Source organism: Haliaeetus albicilla, chromosome 23 (genome assembly GCF_947461875.1).
Source record: "Haliaeetus albicilla chromosome 23, bHalAlb1.1, whole genome shotgun sequence".
NCBI classification, from domain to species: Eukaryota; Metazoa; Chordata; class Aves; order Accipitriformes; family Accipitridae; genus Haliaeetus; species Haliaeetus albicilla.
In genome coordinates, this window is record NC_091505.1 from 10041671 (window position 1) to 10063865 (window position 22195).

At 38.2% G+C, this 22195-nt stretch overlaps 1 protein-coding gene across 5 annotated transcripts in view; it reads right to left on the bottom strand.

Moving 5' to 3' along the window:
- AFF2 (ALF transcription elongation factor 2) overlaps positions 1 to 22195 on the bottom strand; it is a 455820-nt gene that overhangs the window by 303155 nt on the left and 130470 nt on the right. The window contains exon 1 of one of the 5 annotated variants that reach the window (XM_069811153.1): positions 14267 to 14304. The exons of the other annotated variants lie outside the window; for them this stretch is intronic. Within the exon in view, the coding sequence (XP_069667254.1) occupies positions 14267 to 14289 (23 nt within the window). The 5' untranslated portion in view covers positions 14290 to 14304. Of the gene's footprint in view, positions 1 to 14266; positions 14305 to 22195 lie in introns of those variants that run through there. 5 annotated transcript variants of the gene reach the window in all.

Here is a 22195-nt window from a genome sequence, read left to right on the forward strand (position 1 = left end):
ATTTAAAAGGACTGCATCGTTGGCTCTAAATACCACAGATATTTTCTTACAGCACTATGACATCTGCATGATAGGTCCCATAAATATTATTTAAACACTCCAGTACATCAGTAAAAAAAAACAAAACAAAACCCCCAAACCAGAAAAACTCTCCTCTTTGCTTTTTTTCTTCTATGTTTCAACAATCTTCAAAAAGGTGCTTTAATTCTAGTCTCTGTTTATCATCCTGATATAATCCTATTGTAAACAAAGTCAACTAGCTTTCATGCAGTAGGGATTAATCGCCTGTGTTTTTCTACAGGATATAGTTTCAAATTGTGAAACTTGCATTAAATCAAATTTCTCACATCAGCTGTGACTAAGCAGCTGTTTGCCATATCTGTTGATCTCTGTATATTTTAATAACCATAATCAGTGCAAGGAACATTCTTTACAGATAACATTATCAAAACACACTGTAACAAAGTAAGGAATGTCAGTGTTCAAGCAGTACATACCACCGCCGACGTCCTGTCACAGTGAAACGATCAGTGCCAATCACAGGAAAGCAGCACTAGCGCATTACGGGGCCAATTACTCAAAGGCAGAGAAGAAAGGAAAGTGGGCCAGATCCTCTTCTCAGTGGAAGCAAGACAATAGAGTTACCCCAGATTTATACCTGTGTGACTGAAAGCATAATCTGGCCCAGCATCAATCTTCCCGACACAGAGTCGCTTGGGATCTCAGATTGGCATAGATGTAATACTCAGACAGCCTTTATGGAAAAAGTTCACAGAATGTAAGAGAAAATGATAGCTTTTCTGCAGAATTTTGTAAGTCAAAACCACTATATAAAATGCCACTGCTGAGATATATTCTAGATCTCAATTAAATGCTCTATATTCCTTCCGTATTTTAGCTGCAAAGATAATAGTCTCTATTAACGGCTGTATGTTCAGGGAATATTTTTGTGTTAAAAAAAAAAAAAACACAAAAAACAAAAAAACAAAAACCACAATCTATTTATTTTTTCTTTCCAGAACCTCCAGGTTGCAGCCCTATTACATTCTCCAGTAAAACCTACAGAATATTTGAACATGCTGCTGACCTTTTACCTAAAGTGGGGATTTAAATGGTAAAGTGAATCTGAATTTCCCCAAAGCATGGATACAGTCTTCTTTTAGTCCTGTCACCACGTAAAAAAGGCAAGTGGACAACAGGGAACACAGAGCTCCAGATACAAAGCCTATCCAAGTCAGAACACCATGAACAGATTCCAGATTGACTATCCCTGAGCATGATCAAAGACACATTAGTAAACAAACCAAGAAGAGCAGAAATATTTTTAAGTCACAGAATCACGGGAACACACACTGTGCCTGCGCATGCCTCTCCCAATGTACTGTCTCTTTACAGTACTCCTCACACTCATAACATTTTAAAAGCTGGTCTGTACCCTGATGTGGGTCACAGTATAGCAGCAGTGCAGGAGCAGGACCCAGGACTGAGATGGCAGTTTTCTCTGATAATCTCCCACATCCTGTATCACCTATTTACCCTCTCTCAACATCTGACTCCTCTCCTAATGTTTGCCGGATGAAAATCTCTACCCCTCTGGCTATGCACTGCACCTAGCACAATCCTCATCCTTCCTCCATTTAGCTGGAACGTCAAGACACTGTTATAATACAGCTAATTTACTATTACCTACAATAATAATTTCCACTTGCCTATTTCCAGGGTTTGTTTGTGGTTTTTTTATCTTCCTCCCAAACACATTTCACTAACAGGGCACCATCATTACTATTATTATTTACTATTCAGATTGCAGCTCTAGCGCCCACAGTGCGCATTCTTTATTACTCCCAAGTTCTCACTTGCCATACAAAGTGCTCCATCCAAATACAGATAAAAAGTAATTTCCCCAAGAGCAAGGTGTGAACTGAGCATACTTAATTGTGCACTGTTATATCAACTGTATAATGTTGCAATAAAATTCCAAAACAATGTGATTAAAAATTATACCAAATGAGGATACCAAGGTGCCATAGCCAGTCAAAGCGCATTTATCCAATCTAAATTATATGCTAAGCAAATAAAATAAACATGCAATTTGCTAATTAAAGTGCACTCTTATGTATCCTGTAACCACCATAAATTATACAGCAACATTTAATTTTTTGACTGTTTAGCAACGTTTATGACTGCTTTACTAAATTAAACACAGAATGAAGGGGGCAAATTAGTAGGAAAGCACTGCTTTCCCCCTCCCATTTCCTTTTAGATTTATTTTTTCCATAGTTTTGTGGGGTTTTTTAATAATCACACCTTCCTATAACAGTATCTTAATTTTACTGTGGATCTTCTCCATTTTTACTTCCAAAATGTATGTTCTACCTGATTCAATGACAGCTATTTGCCTTTGCAAATTTTCTCCAGTAGGGAAGTCAGAGCATTTTGTTTATCTTATTTGAATAATCCTTTAATAATATTTTCATTATTATATAAGGCCCCACGTTTGGCTAATGACAAGAATGGTGGGGTTTTTCCTGTCAAGTAAGATGAAGATTTTCAATCCTTTCATTTCACCCAAAACAGACTGCCCAAATCACAAGCGGCAGCTGACTGGGTTCTAGTCAAAGCTGTGAGCCTTCCATCATCTGGAGTCAAACGCTGAAGGCATTCCAGGATTCCACTTGAGGGGAACTGTGAACAGTTGGGGTTTGTTTTCTTTTAAAATATAAGAAAAGTCTCAGACTCTCTGTTTGCCTGGCAACCAGGTCAGCTGTGTTTTAGACTTCTCAGAAACAATGTTTTAGCCCAGATTATGGTCAGGTAAAGAGAAGGGGGGCTGGAGGGGGTTGAAACCACTGTTCAATCCCTTACTCTACTCAATTGCTTCTCTGAAAACTACAATGGGATTAGTTATGGGATACGACTCTTATCACAGTTTCTCCCTTTCCCATTTTCCATACCTCTTCTTCCTTTTGCACTTGTATGAAAAGCAAAATACCAGTAATTAATAGAGTATGGACGCAAAGTGGTTTATTTTCATATTCATGCCCAATACGCAAAGATTAACATTCCTCAAAATTGTCCATCTATCTGAACTTTAGAGACCATCTATGAGTAATGTGCTCTTCTAAGTTAAAATGAGAGCATCAGACCACACAACAACCTTTGTAGTAGGCCAACGTTATCTCTAACAACAGAACTGAAATTAATGTTCAACGGTATGAGCATTGGAGCTGATGTTCTGTAGCCAACAGTTACCTGCAAACTCCCCCAAGCATTGTATACCACTGGTACACTAAACTCTCTAGAAATGTGGAGTTAATTACAAACTATTTAGCCTTCCTGGGTAGCAGTGCTGCTGAGACAGTTTGGCAGATTCTGACACATTCTGCATTCTAAAGAAATGCAAATCCAAACCAACACACAACTGTCAAGACAATGCAAGAGTCTTATGCAACTCTAAAGATGCTTAAGGGCAAGAAAATCTTTCAGTTGCAGCCCAGGATCACTCCAGGAAGCCCCAAATGGCTGTATCCAAACAGGGTACAGAAACTGCTAGTCACAGACTTCTTACAGAGGTCAAAGTGCTTTGCTGGAAATGTACAACATGAACATCCTAATGTCAGTAAATTCATCCAAAATTTAGAATCTTTGAAGAGCTGGTTTTTTTAGAATAATATATATGCTAGAAGAAATTCATCAGCAGATACTCTGCACAGAGCGAGGCTTCTGACAACACAGCAACTGAAGAACACTTTCTCCAAACTTTTTAGTTGCATTTTAGGATAATAATATTGTTTCATACATGTCTTCCTTTCACAGCAACTGAGATGAGTATATTTGTATTTTGTTGGTTACAGATCCCTTTTTAATTGGTATTACTTTGCTGGGAGGATCAGTGAGTTAGCTGATTTATGCACAGTGCTGTCCAATTTGTAGTTTTGCTGCAAGACCTTTTCCCTTAGAAATACTCCTAAATTCCTGTCTTCAATGAAAACTGCCTTGCACTAGAACAAGGCAATAGTTTTGCTACCTAATCTGCCTCCTGAAACCTTGCCTAAAGACAGCTCCTGCTTCATTGATAATTTATTTTTTGGAAAATGGGGGAAAAAATGCATTTATTTTCGTCTTTCGGACCATCCTTTTCCTAATTTTTCCTGCTGACTGGCATTTAATAATACTGCTTCTCAATGAACAGAAAGCATTAGATTCTCTTGAAAACAAAATGTTGCAATTTTTTTTTTTTTTTAAAAGTAATCTCTTTTTACACGTGTACAGAGATATGTTAGCTAGAAAATATCCATTATGCCGTGCCCGGGGGGGTGGGTGGGTGACACCATCTCTCAAACCTCTGCTTATGCCATGTGATGTAAAATAATTTTAAGTACTAGACAGAAACAGTCCCTGAAACCCTGCAGGTTTAAGGATGAATCATGTTTTCTGCTCTCTGAATTATGACTCCATCTGCTTTGATTTTTGGGAGTAGAACCAGATCTTGGACTAAGAAAGTTGATGCCAACAGCTTGTGTAGCCAGTGCCCATCAACAAGATGTGGTGGTTTTAAACTGAATGGCCCGTGTCAGTAACTATTGTTAGGCTAAACACTCCAATGCAGAGACACGATGTGCTAATTGAAAGGAAACAGCAGATGCATAATCCAGGGATTACAAAATGGATTTACTTAGCATAGGTGAGGTTCTAGACTCAGTAATAGTTGGTCCAGCTGTTTATCAAATTTAGCACATTTACATATGACCTTCTCCAATCCCTCTGCCCCTCCTGCCCGGCTGAGAAAAATCAATAGCGCTTTGTTGTAGGGTTATGAGAAATTCCAGAAGTGCAAGATAAGCTACTCTCTCGGTTCAACCCTAATAGCCAGTGGAGCTCAAGGGAACTCAAAATTACCAGTGCTATGGCTCACTATTTCTGTGTTGTTACGACTTAAGGATATTTTAATGCTGCAAAAAAATAGTTGCCATCATTTCCAAATTTCTGTCTGCAAGATATTTACATATCATGTCCTGAGAAGCCTTCCTATGAGGCCTGAACTCCTGGACAAATGGAAAAAGCCCCCTACCTTCTCCTTCTCCTTCTCCTCCTCCTCCTCCCAATATGTAACAGCAAACTTATTTTTAAAGTAAAATACAGTGGCAGAAAGTATTTTTAATTAGTTCCCAAATTATTTAAAGAGCCTATTTGATAGGAAAAAACATGACAAAGTTACAATACAATTCAAGCACCTTGTTTGTCGAGTGGGGTTCTTCTCTGGTTTACCATTGTAAAGCCAAAGAAACACCACAGGACTGAACTGTATTACACCAGATTTCCAGAAAATAAAGGACATCGCAGCCCTGCCTGTTGACCTCTGTGGGATTTTTGCCTAAGTGATTATTGCAAGATAAAGCCTTTTGACATAAAGAGGAATGAAACTGAATTGTAAAAGAAAAATGTGTAACAGAAAATGCAAGGCAATTATCTGATTACTAATAGGAAGAGGTACAGAGCCACGATGTATAATGTTCAAGGGATTATCCAGCTTTGAACAATGCTTGCTTAACAGCTGCTACCGAACTGTGGTTTGTGTACTTGGCAGAGAGTTTCATTAATGATAATCTACAGTGTTTACAGCCCATAGGCCTCTAAATATGTTAAGAACCTTTTTTATTTGTATTTTATAATCCTTTTCCCTTATGTTTTATGTTTTTCTTGATATTTTTGAGATCTGAGGAGGTTTATGTTTCAAAATGATTCATTCTGCTCTGACAACTGCAGAGCAAGATTGCAGTAAATGTTCCCTTGTTATCAAGACTATGTATTTATAAACAGAAAGGCAAACCATCTAAATTCATACCAGGGTTTGGATCACCACCAGCTAATACATTCAGATGCCAATATACAGTGCTCCATTGTTTACATGCGAAAGTAAATGTCAAACAGAGGTGTCTTTGCCAGTTACTAGATATTCCTCAGTCACTTCTTGGATCTGTCAGGTTGCAGCAAATTGAAACTGCCTTATTTTTGACATTGCATTTGACCTGAACTTCATTTAGAGGAATTCTGCAATTATTTTAAAGGTACAGTATTGATTAAGACCTAGATTTACTTTAGAATTTGGTTTTCACATGCTTTCCTTATCTGCTCTTTATGGCAACACTTTGGTGATATTAGGAAAACAGAATGTAATTAAGAATATAATTCTGTTGTGGAGGGGATTATGTACTATGTAGTATACTCGGAAGAAGATCATGATTCAAAAGCCAAGTCACCGAGTCCTGGCTGTAATTGTTTTGACACACAGTATTTCAGTGGCCACGATTCCACCATAATAAAACCAAAGGAGATTATTGCTTTAAAGCAATTAGCATAGTTAATTTTGACACAGGACGGCACACTTCTCCTGCAGTATTTTCCCCCTCTTTTGTCCTCTCCTTTTTAGCATCCGATTCGTGCAAGTTCCCGTTGCGGCTGGTTTGCCCGTCTCAGTGCTGCTCAGCTGCCGGGAGCCCTCCTGCCAGGCTGCACTCCCTGGGGGATGTGGCAGTGCAAAGAGCTCCCTTCACCCACAGCAGTATGAACCAGAAACTCTCAGCAATGTGTTATCCTCATTCCAGCTGGTATCACAGGGGCATGAACACCACATCTCAAGCCGCTAGAGGGTTTTTTTTTACACTGGCCCTCCAGTGCGCTGAGCTAGCCTCACTAAAATGTACACTTGAAAGAAATCCTCTCCCCTCCTGATCACTATTGGTTTCTATAGAAACAAGGAATCTCTGTTCTTCTCTAAATTTTTTTCCCCTAATGCTTTATGCAGTACTGTATGAAACCAATTCTTTTTTTAAATTTTTCTTTTTTTAGACTCCACAGCCCTCCATTTATAGCCTCATTCATCCAATTAAAGAACAATAGATTAGATAAAAAATGGGCATAGGGTTTAAATTTTAAGCAACTCAATCCTATGCATTAACTATCTGTGGTCAATCCATCTCTCCTGGGTCATTTTATGACTCAAGCATTTCAAAGTAAATACTTTAAAACAACGGTACATCACAAGAGTTAAAAGGGGTCAAGAGGATATTTACTTAACCACTAGTTGACTTTTTAACTTAGAAATATTTCAGCAGTTACTGTATTTAAATGAAATCCATCTCCTCAGCATCCCCATAAATTACTCTAAAACTCCAGGGTTCCCATCCACGTTGTGAGTCACCACCCCAATGCCTGCAACTTCTTATTATTTAGATAACTGTGATGTTTGCTTACTTTGTTATTGTGCCCTTCTCCAGAGACTGCATTTGCACAGGAATTGCTAAGGCTTGTAAATATTGTATCTGCCTTGTTGTAATCACTAGGCAAATACACTTGCACTCAGTCATATAAAAAAAACCTAAGAGCTGTTGAGCCATGAAAAATTTCTCTAACAGAGGTTTGACTTTAAAAAATTAGGGAAGAAAATCTTTACAACAAATAGACAAACAGAGACTATGCTGGCCAGAAGTGAAAGCAGTAATACAAAGATGTTATTTGGGATCTACTGTTCTCTCCTATCAGAGAAAAAGGAAGGAATAATCATTATTCACAATATGATGATGTAATATAATGCTTTTTTATGAAAACTTAACGGGCGCTCATTTTCAGTGTACATAAATAACTTTCTTTTATAGTCAACTCATATTTACTCACACGTTTACTTGGAAAGTTTAATATTCATGCACACACAAATCACTTACTGTAGGTAGTGAGTTGAACTAAACAGAATAGAGGTTGATTATATTAGGCAATTGCAGATGGGACCAAACTGATTCCTCATGCCATTCTAACACAGCAAAGCATCACACAGGACAGCTTCTGTCCAGTGAGTCTGAAGAAAGCATTCAGTACAAGTACTGGTTTTGCTACTGCTGCTACCACACCAGCACTGTCTGCTTATCAGCAAAGATGACAATGGGACAATCGTGGAGTTGCAATCTGTGAAGTGTTACTTGTTTTCTAATCCTATGTTAGCTTTGGTGCATTTTTGCTTTAAATGAATTAAAATCCTTCTGCAGGTGCTAAGAATATTATGAGAGTTGTAAACTGAACGAAGTGCTGTGTCAGATTCATCCCTACTTAAACTGTAAGTCAGCACACAATTCTTGTACCACTATATATAATATCATGACTTTCAGCATCATCTCTGAGTATCTAGCACAATAATATGTAGGATTGAAGTCACCTCAAAGCCCTTGGTGGGTCTGGTTAAGGCTTTTACTAAAAAAGATATTATTTCTCAGAAAGAGAAGGAAAAGAAAAAAGCACTTACGGTATTGTTTCTTTCAATAAATAACTTGTCTTTTTGGTTTTTTTAATCTTTTTTCTTGTTAGATTCAAGATGGCAGCACCAAATGCAAATCTCCTAATTCAGTGTAGAAGAATTGAATAGAGAAATATCCTAATGTTGTATTTTTTGCAAAACAGTTAGTCCCATCATAGAAACAGCTGTTAAATATTAATTGTTTTTCATTGTTAGAGATAACTTGTCCCATAACTAACGTATTTTCAATTTCTTAGAAAAATAATTACCAAGTGTTTGCTCCATGGGCACTAATCACACTAGAAGTCATCAATTTGCAGAGGTTTTGTTCCATTTTACCATAGAAAAATATTGTGTGTCTACAAAGAACCATTTTAAGCATCAAATTTCATTCCGCTTTGGAACGTTCACGCATTATGACAAAAAAGAAAAAAGCAAAGCCAAAAATCAAACAGACAAAAACCCCAACAGTCCCAGCACAAACTGGCACTCCTCAAAGGGTAACATGAGAAAAGATGTATATGACTGGATTGCTTATTCCAGCACTCAGTAGTCAATCAATGACACACTGCCAAAAAATTGTATGGTACCTACTATGCATTTTCGCTTTCTGTCTCTCCAGGGAGAAAGCGCTCTGTACAGCTTCATGCACAGAAACCTATTTTAAGGGATATATTGGTTAAAGAGAGGGCCTGAAAATTTCATGTCAAGAAGCAGGAGAAAAATGTGTGTCACAGCTAACTTTTACTGTCATACCTAGAAAGCATTTAATACATGCCAAACTCCATGTCAACAGACATTTGGTATAGAAGAGTGCATGGCTTACATTATTAACTAATTGTTAGTTCAGAAAAGCTCTGTGAAAGCAGGAAATCTCTCTCTGCCCACATTAGATTATACTGAGGCCTACTCGTCCCTAACATGGCGGTGGGGGAAGATAAGCCACCTTATTGAAATTATACAACTTCTAGAAGGGAAAGAGGAAAACCCAAACAACGCATCCTTTACAAGCAGATACTCTTTATTTTGCTAACAGCAGAATGTGCCTTCATTCTTTACCTCATTCTCTGTTTACCCTACATATAACTCCAGGTCCCACTTGCATGTGGCCATTTCCAGCTCTCCTGAACACAGTTAACTGAACCCACTGCCTATTTGCTGTGGCTGCTATTACGAGATTATGTAGCAAAACAAGAATATCCAGTTGTTGGTCATTGATTTATCTATAAAACAGTAACTGTAAAAATGATAGAAGAGGTTCTGTACTAGACAGTCTTGTGAAACAGTTTATTACTTAAGCATTAATGACCCGTTTAGAGGTCTTTACTGGTCAGGTAATGACCAGCTAAAGGAGTTAAGGGCCCGAGGCAAAGCACTCTAATAAAACCCTGCATACAGCATGTGTTTGGTTCCTCCAAATTCTATTAGGAAAGAGAAGCGTAAAGGGTAATGAAAGACATGTCCAAGAGGCACTCATATCAGCCCTCTCATTTTATATTTGGCATAACACACATGGCCTTATTCCAGCGGCACAAATCATTCCTTGTTTATACTACCACCTATCACGGAGAAGAGCAGTAACTACAGCTGAAAATGGCCAGTCATGATGTTAAGGACCCTGTTGCTTTGGGCAAATAAACCTTCCTCCAACTGAAGGAACTGGTCCTGCTATTTGAACACCCAGTATCCTTTGCACCTACAGAGATCATATGCTCAAAAGAAAAAGAAAGGATCCAATATGCTGCCAGGCATCTCAGTCAGTCCTGCCAATCCTAAATCCTACTCTTGTAGCATTAAGGGTGGAGGGATTAAGTGTCTTCTGTATTCCTATGCAATTCTACTTGAATGTGAATGTCCAGTTGCTTTTTACAGTTTGCATTATGAGGAAAGACATATTAAAACAGGAGTTTAATATTGAGATCTATACTCTAAGACTGAGACAGAACAGCTGTATATATATACACTTGCCAGTAAATTAGAAGCCAAGGGTTGGAGCAGTACCCGGGGCCTCACTCTTGGCTTCAGAGGCAGGTAAAACACTCAGGCCCACATAACCGCATCTCGCTATTACAGCCCCACAGCATCATTGATTTTGGTCCTGATTTACAGCATCATTTGTTCTTGATAAGAGCCACTTGCCAGCACTACTCAGAAAAAAGTAAAACACAATCTAAGAGTGGAAATTAGAAAGGAGAGAGGATAAGAGACTAAGAACTGCTAGAAAAATGTGCAGATTCCTGTATTTGCAGGATGAGACGTTCTAGGTACAAGCGAGTTTATTTGCTCAGCATTTATTACTGTCTCATCAACAATAAAATGAGGATAAAGACCATTCTGATGACTTAGTCAAAAAGTTACTTAATTACACTGTCGCTTCTATGACTATACTGTATTTTGAGTGTTTATTTTAAAAACCACTCTGCAGTGTTTACATGACTAATTGTAATAGCTTGTTTAGAGTATTTCCAATTTTTTGTGTAAACAGCCTTTTAAGCCATGTTCAAGGCTTATTTCAGACCTTAACAATCCTTCAGAGCCATTGCAGCTAATCATATAAATACACATTAAGCCAAATTTAAGTTTAACTCATGTACTGAGTAGAAAAATGGTGGCTTCATACTTACACCTTCCAATTTTCAAGGTCACATATCTCAGTGCTTTATATCAGACCATCTGAAGTGGTCACAACACAGTCTAGGCATTTACTGAAATTAAATTTTCCATCAAAAGTGGGCAGAGCAGAAAACATACACAATATTAAATAGATACTATTACTTCTACAGCTATCCACTTTGAAGGGCTAAGGATACAAAAATAAAATTCAAGCCCTGACTAAAAGTTGATTCTGTACATGCAGCACAAAGCCTGAATTCAAACCTGAAGATTTATTCATTTTTTAGAGCCAAATTATAAACTTTTGCAACACAGGGTTAACAGCAAAAGTGCTGACACAACAGTAAGCATATAGTGGCGCCTGCAAGCAGCGCTATAATTAATCTAAGTGTACTGTCATTACACTAAACGCTGCTTCTGCAGGATCACTCCAAATCATGAAGCGCTTTCTCTCTTTCTCAGATAACATGCAGTTTATTTCCAATCATGTACGTTTCCAGTCGTGGCATGATTTGCTAAAGGAACATTAGGTCTTGAAGCAATATCTTAATCAAATCAGAATTTTCTTCTGTAAAACAAATCTTTAGCTTTTGGAGAATTAGTAACATCTAGTGCCTTAGGATAGAGATGTGAAACTGTGAGCTGAAAAATGCACTGCTGGAGACCATACTCAGCCTCCTTGCTTCTAGCCATTTACAAGTACATCTATCTAACCACCTACCTACACACCTACACTTTATATGGTCATAAACCACCAATGCAATATCTAAATTATACCCTGAAAACTCCAGGTTTGAAATGGGTTGTATGAAAATTCACCTCATGTGGTTTATTCATTTCTGCAAGAATAGAAGGCTCTGATTCCTTTTGGATGGAACTCATTTAAACAAAGCCCAACAGCAAACACCCATAAATTAAAGCATTATTGGTATTTATGCAGAGATACACCTAAACTGAGTGAATTCTGTGTAAAGGCTTAAAAAAGGAAAGAAGTAGAATCTCGCATATAAAACGCTAACTGCCTTTACAAAGTTATTAAGTAGTTTGTGAATTAATACTCTGAAATACATACTACGAGGGAAGAAAAAATCATATCCTGTCTGGAAACATGTTTATTCACATGCATTTAAGATTTTTCCCCTACTGCCTCCCACATTCACTGAAGTCACACTGCCTTAATAAACTAAGAAAATATGGGAACAGAATGAATTTAAGTATTTCACTATATCTATCTGAAATTGGTAATTTATAATGGATAGACATCTATCCAGAATATATGCACTTTACTTCAATGTAAGCTATATTTGAAGCAATTGTCTGCTTCAGGAACTTTATGACCAAGCTACTATGATTGTGTTTACAGAATTAAAATATATATACCAGAATTACCCATTCTTTTCTTTTGATATGCAGGTCATTGATTAAAGACCAATTGGGATTCTACAACAGGAATTCTATAATAGCAACATTAACACAGAATTGGTATGCTATATTAATGTAAACCACTTTGTAAAACTGTTAAGACTCTTCAGTGTAGTGCTGGGTGAATTCATATACAGAAACTCAAAAAAATACACAGTAAAAGTCAATGGCAAGCTTAGAAGCCATGGCCACTGGGCCAGCAGAGACCACTGAGTTATACAGCATCTTCACCCTTTGCGAACAGCTGAGTTGCAACAGTGAGAATTAGACAAAACATGTTCAGAACAACATGTGTTTAAAAGACACTAACACCATCAAGCAGATGCAGCATAATCATTCATGCTAAGGCTATTGTGGTGCAAAGTCAAGTTATGTTTTTCCACCAATAAATGTATTTCATCTAGTAAACAAAGAATACCACAGTACACATACATACACATATATACTCAGAGAAGCCACAAAACATGCCTGATGATTACTCTACATTTCAAGAGTGAATAATAATTACAGACATATGATCCTAGCCTACAGTGTGTCAAAACCTAGAGCAAAGTAATATTAACAAAGTAATCATACTTATTCTTTCATATCTAAAGATGGCAGTCCACAAACATTTTAATTTAGCAGTCATTTTGCTCCCCTCCTTGTGTTGGCAGTGGCATTCATGCAACTGCACAGGCAGATAGACCAGGAAATTAATCTGGCTGCAAAGTAATTTCCCTCCCTTCCATTCCCCACCCCACCCACCCCCCAAAAAATAAAAGGAGAAAATGCTTTCAGCAGGATCATTTGCTTGATCTGATGCACAACATGACATCCTAAAAGCCAGTACCAGCACAAGGCAGACAGAACAAATGCATAACTGGGGTAAGACTGGAAGGCAGGACAGCATTTGTCCTGGCAGCCTGTGTGTGTGTCATATTTTTAAACTGAATGAAGAAACACACCTACTATCAATTGACAGTGTCCAGGCTGAGGATATTTTACAGATGCTTAAAAAAATATTCAAGATTCATTATCTCCTTGTCTTTTCAAGCTTTCCAATTCTCACCTTTAGAAATCCAAACTACCTCTGGCTCAGATAACCACGTATAAAACATACCACTGTAACAACTAACAACATTACCATGTCCTCTGTGCCAGGAAGCAGTAGCACATCAGGCTATTACTATACAACTGGAATGGCCAAACTACGCCAGCTCTGTTATAGCCTGTAAGCATACCTGTAATAAGGAAAATTAACTTAAATAACATCCACAGAACATGCTCATGGAGTCCACCAATTTACTCGGTGGGATAATTCCCTGAAGTACAGAGATTGCCAGAAAGCAGCTGAGGAAGAACATCTCAGGCCAATGTCCTAAAATATTCAGAAAAGAGGTGACCAAGGGTGCACTGTCCCCTGTTGACTGAAGAAAGACATCAGCACTAAGAGAGAAGGCAGTTAAACTGTGTGGCAGGTCATATTCCACTGATAGCCACACCTGGCTAACCTTCCACATCACCATGTCACAAGTATGCCTGAGAGCACAGATGAGCGCAGCAGGTTTTGGGAGGCAGAGACAGGTTCTCAGCTACTGCCTCCACATATACTTAATCCACCTTCACATTTTTAACATCCCTTCCTCAGCAGCGTGAAAGATCTGCTAAAACCAAAAGCAGCAAATGACACTAGGAAGCCACTAGTGCTTCAGATGCAAAGCACCCCACCATGCTGTGGAAGTCATGGTCACATAGATCCTGCTGAACCTCACAGGCAATGCATACATACACTCCAGTGTTAGAACAGCAGCTCACATCTGTCAGTCAAGACTAGAAGTACTGATCCTGGTTATTTTGTCCAATTTTTACCTGCTAGAAAACATATAAGGACTTCAGACCAAAGACCCAACCAACCCCCTTCAGGTGAATGAATCCCAGGCCACAAGGCTATAGGATCAGACTTACTTCTGGTACTGTGACTGCTGCATTTTCGGTCGTGTTGTAGCTCATCTTCAGGCAGGTGCATAGAGGCTGGTTTCTCCAGGATACCCTCTCCCAGGTGAGAGCAGCAGGGTCTGCCCCCCCTCAGGGTGCTGAGAGCCCCAAAGTCATGCTTTCTCTGCCACCAGATTATTACAGAAAAGCCACAAAGTACTATTAACGCAGAAACATCTTGTTGAGGGTTTTGCTAGTTTTAAAGAAACAAGATGGGCTCAGATATCTCGCATCAGAAGAGGGCTGTAGGCACCAGACCATTAGTGGGCAGATACAACCCTGAGTCAGAGCCTTATGCCAGCCCTAAAAGGCAGGAGCTTAGACATCACTGTGGATCTTGCATTTGCTAGTGGCTAAATCTAGTGATTAGTCAGCACCAAGAGCTGCTGAATCACTCTTCAAAGGCACCTATCTCCTTGCTTACATCAGCTGGGCAGCCACCACACTTAAATAGTCTGGGCTGTCCATCTGTGGCCAGCACCCTTTTTACTAAGCTTGCGCAATGCCTAAACTATGGTACATAAGTCTGATCCCTGACCTGCTACAATACACTTGCTAATAAAATAAATAATATTGATGTGCATAACAAAAAGATGCATAAAATTTTGTATTAGTTGGTCCTATAATTTTTCTGATAAAATAATTTGAAATGTAATGCAATATTTATCTTCTGTCTTAACAATCATGAATATATTTAAACATCTTCTAAAGTTCTTCTCAATTCAAATTCTCTCTCTCGTTAATTGTTTGGGTATTAATTATTTTGGATTAAATGAATGTAGGCACTGATATTCATAGAAGACAAATGATGTACTAAGCAGATGAGACAATTAGCATGAATTACTTCAATAAACCCAGACTCCCCCAAATCTCTTCATCATTAAAAATTGCCTTTGATTAAAAAAACAAAAAACAAAAAACAAAAAAAGAACAAAAAAACCAACACCCCCCCCCCCCAAGATTAATATCATATTTTATTACTGTGATTCTTTAACATTTTTACTGACCGTGACAGACTTCACCTGGCTAAATCTGAATTCTGTCAACTCTCATCGTAACAAAACCCAGTCTTAGAGATAAGGTGCTCTCCACAGGGGCCAAACAAAAGCAAATCAATATTTCCTAGCTAAAAGACAATCTTTGAGTCAAGATCTGTGTGAGGAAAATCTTTAGCCAATTCTTAGAGGAAACTAACTACTTAGAAATACATAATAAGCAATTAAACTTATTGCTTCAGAATTTAACAGGAGTTTTAAAAACAGTTGCAATTATTTTCTCACTCTAGTGGATGAAAATTAAGTGTTAGCAGCACTTAAAAATGATGTATGCAACAGAAAATATTTGTGAAATAAAACAGAAAAACTAATGAAGTAAAACTTCTGCTCCTCAGTGATAAAACTGAACAAAAGGCATATTGGTGTACAGTGGCGTTGTCCATGACAGAATTTTGATATTGTTCTAATATCCACTTTGACAGAAAATGGCTGTTAAGCCCTGTGTAAAGAATATCTTTGAAAATTTTCTTCTTTTTTGTTTCCTTTTTATATCTAAAATCAATTAAGCAATAATTAAGAATTGATTTTTGAATGCTTAATCCTGCACATTTGTGAAAATTTTTGTTTTTTAAGTTGGGGTTTGGTTTTGTTGGTTTTTGGTTTTGGTTTTTGGTTTTTTTTTTGCTTCCAGGGAGACTTAAATATCATTGAACAAAATCCTCAGGACTTTTTTTACCAAACAGTGGGATTTATAACAGAGAGGCAAATCCTACTCTCCTTATTTAGAGAAGTGCTCCTATCGAAGTCAACGACACTGCAGCATGCTTTAAAAGCAACAGAGCTTACACTGTATCACCCACTGGAGTCAACAGGAGAGCCAGGAGGATGATAAACAGAGCTATGTTTCAGAAGTACTTTAACACCTAAACAGAGACAAATTAGAAACACTTAAGGGAGGTGTGTATAAGTGAGGTTAATACAATTCCACGGAATGTCGCAGTTCAGTTCAGATCTCCAATCTGTCCACTCACAGTGTGGCAAAAAGTCAATATATGTATTTCAAGAACTATCAGTAACCTCCCCACTAAATCCTGGTTGTACCACGAATATGGGAGTCTTCCAAAAGATGCAGGTTACATCAAATAAACAGAAACATCTAATATGTCTGTACTTGAAGGCTGTGAGAAGGACCTCATCTGACCACGAGAGGGAGAATTGAATCATACACATTGTTTATTCACATATATTTCCATCTCAAACCAAGCTCACAAGCAGTGCATTTTTTAAGTTCAGTACACTCGGGGGACCCACCCCACAGCACTGAAATACCTGACTACACATGCTTAAGGGAGGGGGAAACAAAACCAAATCCCAGAACCTCTCTTTTATCGAGGGATGTTGAAGCATAGTCAGGAATGGTGGGGTCACCAGGGACACACCATTTGAAGACAAGCAAGGTCTGAGTTTTCATAAGGATCTTAGGAAAGGCTCGGGAAAGCTATAACTGAGATTTTTTCAGATTCAGCTGTGCTTTGTGTTTTTCATCTCATAGTAAGATACTGGTGTACACTCTTGGGGCTACCTATTTCTGTAGTCCCGCTTCACATGTGTCACTGGTGCTCCAAAGTCTGTATGGGCGGCTGGCTAATTTTGACATAGGCTTTTAGACACTGGGTTTAGCTTCTAACACTTCTGCTAGTTTGGATTTTGCCTACTAAAAAGTCTCCTACTGCTCATATGGAAGATGGCAATAATTATGACCAGAGCCCCCCAAAAATTTAGAAGGTCCCGATGACAGAGTATTTTCCATGAAGAACACGGGACACTGAAACCTGATCTTTTCTTCAAGTCTGCAGACCCAGAGTTTGCTGATAACCCCTTTCAGGCCCACTGCAAAGTTCATTTGGGTTTTGGCCACTGGGGAAGTCACAGACTGAGGGATGTATGAGGCTATCGTGAGAGGTTTATGTTTATTACATTTATTGCTGCTGATAGCAATAAGTAAGAGCAGTCCCCGCTGTACAGGACTTTGCAGATCTGCAATAAGTTCTTATGTTCTGGTTGCGTTTCAGTGCTTGGAGAAGTGCAGCGTAATGGAAGTAAATAAATAAATTGCAACATGTGGGCTTTTTCACCCAGCTTCAAAACACAGTCCTATTCCTCATTTTTCAGGATCAACCATTACTCATGCTCACTCCTGAGGATTGGCTTTATTTACAAAAGAACTCATAACCATATGACATAAAGTCTGTCTCAAAGCCTCCCTATGTTATTTGTGACTGGAATAATCACAGACCATTTATGAGAAATTTGAGGCAGTATTAAGTATAGAGCATATTTTGGTTGGTGGCCAGGATGCCTGGACCTTTTACTGTACTCAAATATATTATGCTAATCTCCAGCCAGTGAAAGGAGATGGGAAGAAAGCTCTGTTCAAGCAAAGAACATCAGAGCAGATGTGACTGGGTCCCAAACCTTACTTGTCAGCAGATAGATCTGGAAACCTCATCCCAAACCAACATTAGTTTCTTGATCTACTGATGTGTAATGAACACCTACTGATCTCATCATCAAAACAACAATACATGATTTACATTCTGCTGCTTCTGAGGCACACAGTTATTTTTCTCCCTTGGATTTTGAATTCCTTTTTCTTTTCAGAACATGGCTAAAATCTAATCCTACATATGGAAGCTACTTACAAAAGCCAGCTTGTATCTGACATGCAACAGCAATACGGGAACACCTGAGCCACATTTACTATGCCATTGCAGCTGCAACAAAATTAATGAGCTGACCTATCCGAGAAGGGACTCAAAACAAACTTTTCCTCCACAATAGCAAAAGCTTTGTTCAGAAATAGGTCTATTTAGATTATTTCATATTATAAAGTTATATATACTTAAACATAGGAGAGAACATTTTGAAATCTAAGACACAGAAAACCAACTGCTGTTAAATTACTATGCCACAGCTGTACTGAACCTAGGAAAACCACAGCTCACCGGTCCATTTTCCAAGTGTGTGGAGAAACCAGCTGCAACTACGTCATCCTGTGTGATGCTGCAAGGAAGCATCTCTAAGAACATACAGGTATACTGTACACATGTGACAATATACATGCCATGCACCATGCATTTATGTATACATAATGCATATATATCTCCTGTATTATCATACAGCATATAAACAATAGCAGCACCTACAAAGGTGTGTATGTATACAATATATGCACACCTATACAAGAGTTCTCTAAAGCCCAAGAACTCTCCCTAGCACACACTCGGGACTTGTTTATGGGCAGTGTATCCTAGATAAATGTACAGAATGCACTCAACAGTGGCAGTGCCCATATGTCCCCAAAGCTACTGGGTAGGGCAGGGCAGTGGGACTGGCATGTCTTCCCTGTCCCTGCATGCAACACAACCACCACTCCACTTCCCAGCTCAAAGGGTTTGCTCACAGGCAAAAGGGGAAAGGTCCTGTCCTGAAAGACTGCCAGCACCGACACAGCAGAATCAGTTTATTTAGGTGGGTACTTTTTGGAAGCTCAAAAATCTGCAAAGAAGTTTTAGTGGGTTTTGCAAGTCCTGCTGAAAGCAGAAGTTCTCAATGGACCAGTAAAGCCAGCCAGTGATGCTAGAAAATACCGATGCCAGCAATTCTCATAAGCAGGTTAACCTTTAATGGTGCAACTACTATCCCTGGTGTCACTAACTGCTTCATCCTGAGGGTAATTGACTCCAGGGGAAAACAAAAGAGGGGATTTTGTTTTGTTTTGACAAATCCACTGCAAGGCACCACACTAAGGTGCCAAAGGCTACTTTGTATTTACAACACTGATGATACGCACAACTCAGAAGTTTCCTGACCTCAAGTACAAACACAACATGAAAGGTGATATATCAAACTGACACTATCACAGCTAGGAAAAAAAAAAAAAAAAAAGAAAGAAAGGAAAAACACCTCAGATTTATACCAGGCTTGCCTGCCTAGCATAAATACTAACATCAAGCTATGCAGGCTTTGTTATATTGCTGCTTAAAAGTTCTGTGATACAGCACAAGGGCAAAACAGTCCAGAACCAAATAGAAAGTGTTTCCAAACATAAAATTATAAGAAGAGGAGGAACAAATCTGATGAACCTGGTAAGTTCACAGAAGCAACAGCACATTCAGGCCTCCATTACCCTCCCTTCATCTCTGTGCCTCATCTTACCTCCAACCTGCAGGCTGTCAGCACCCCTATATTTAGTTCCTACACCTTTTTTTCCACCATACCCTTGTGCATGTGTGAGCCCTATCCCTGGAATGGTTTCAAAGGATTTCAAGCAAGCCCTTAAAACATGCACCTTCCAGAAAGTATCTGAACTCCAGGCTTTTTTTAATTGAGGCATTAATAAAACCACTCTTAGAAAGCCCAAAATGAAACAGGCTTTTTTTCCCCAAAAAAAGTTCCTGTTGGTTACCTGGAATCAAACAGAGTGTTCCCATACTCAGATTTGAGGTCACCTCCTCTGCACCTTTGGGGTATTTAATTGTTAGGAAAGAGCACTCATCCATTTTGAGCTGTATCTCAATCAATTCCAACAGCACAGGCCAAAAGCTGCTTACTGTGCTCCAGGACGCTCCAGTACAACTAAGGCTAAAAGGAATTCTTTTTTTTTTTTAATAAGAAAGTAGAGATAGATAAAAATAGCACTCCGTAGTATCTAAATGAAAATAATAATGAAAAAGAATAAGAAGATTTTGCAGCTGTAATTGTACGTAATGTCTGAATGACCCATTAGAGATGTTAAAATAAGTCAGTCACTTTACAAAAGATAAAATAAAAGCATTGATCATAAGTGGGTATATCATAAAAGCAGACATTTATAAAAAAGTTTTCTGGTGCTTTCTATATCCTTTCACACAAAATAGACTAATCATGAATATTTTGAAAATATTAATGTTGGTAACATGGAGGTAGTATTGCATTTCCTCCAAAGAACATACATTTGAATATCAGAATTTATAATATGAGCTCTGTATCGTAATTTAATTTAACCATGAAACCAATTTCTGCCTTCAACACTTTATGTTTTACGGTATGAAACAGAACATTATTTGCTGTAATGTAGTTTATTTAACCTTAACCTGATGTGGTGCAACAGTGAATACAGATACACTCAAAATGTTAATAATATGACACGCTGAGCTGATTAAAATTTCAATTGTGTTTCCTCCATCTCCTTTGGAAAGTTAATGAATTAATGAATCTTTAAAGGACAGTCAGGGAGGCCTTAAAAAGAAGATGCCTTTTTGAGTAAGGAGAGAAAGTGGCAGATTACAACTTAATGGCTTCAGAATAATGGTAATTTCCCTATTTTCTTCACTTGCCTTAGCTCAGCTAATGGCTTCATTAGTGTCCACACTCTCAAACGAATAATAGAGGACCATGTCACATCCATCTTAGTCACATCACAATAAAACCGTTAAATACAATTCAGCTACCTGCCTTCTGCCAGTCTGCTACGAGGCAGAATTAGCAGCACAATCAATACAGAATCCTGTTATTAGATTCTTTTTCTTTTAAAAAAGAAGCATATCATCAGGTATAATCATGCATTGCTATTTAACTGTAGTGCAAATTTTATGCTGATAACTAGAATTACTCAGAAAGGACATAAAATGAAGGGAAAAAAATTCTGCTTACTTTACACCTATTGATCAAAAACCCCCCAAATTCCAGTTCTTTATTTGATAAAATTGATGGATTACCTCAAAGTCAGCAAAGATATGTCAAATTCTTCCTGACATCCCCTATACCAAATCATTTCACAAGCCGGTCTAATTAAGCAGCTAAAAACCTCCTTGGCTTTAGCTACCTCTATCTTGGGAGAAGAGATTCCATTCAACCAATTAAAATTTTTGGAACAAATTCAGTGTAACTGAATATAGCTCCATCAAAAGGTATGAAGACTGATGCAACAAGTTCACAAACTGATCTTAGAACTGTAAAAACAAATGGGAATTATGACCTTTTAAATACTTTAAATGCTTTTAATTTTCAAAGGAGTTGAATTTCAATTACTTTGTGATCATTAGTTTTAAACCGGATTTAAGCAGCATTGTTCTTTTTTACTCATTATACGGTCTGGCTACTCTGTGCAACATGAAATCTCCGTTCAAGCATATTTTTCTCATTATATACATATTTTGTACAAGAAACAACATGCAGGCTCTTTAACAATAGTGGTTGAAACATGCATGCTTGGCAAAATCCAACGCCCAAGTACTATTATCCTCTACTCACTATCTGTAGAAACCAAAGGAGCAAGCTCCAACTTCTACCTAGCTGAACTGCAGCTGGCAGCAACACACAAGTAATAGGAGGAGGAAAATGGCCCATTTAATATATAAGGAAAATCTCAAATGCTTCAGGCAAAATTCTGTTCTCAGATCCATACCACAGATCCTGACTCCAGTGCTCTGCCCTTTCTTGACCTGAGTATGTAACGCTACCAGAAGCTGCTATGGACATGTAGAGGCAGAGGTTTATTGGATCATACCAATCTAGGCAGGATTTTGCACAAAAGGATTCCTGGACTGATTCCCCAGTTCTCTACATAACCCTGCTGTAACCACATCCAGCTGACGTCCAGGAAGAAACTGCTTTGTAAATCTTAGAATACACGACGTGCCGGGCATCTGCACTTGTCAGCTGAATAAATTTTTCTGACAACATAAATCTGATCCCACTGAGAAACCTTTTTTAAAATACATTATTGACTAAAAATATTTATATGCAGCACTTTTCCTGTTAGCAAAGGTAATATATTAACTGCTTTGCCATTACTGCAAGTAACTTTAGGCCTAAGAGAAAATATTTCTGTATGCGTGCTATATATCCATTTTGAATTAAA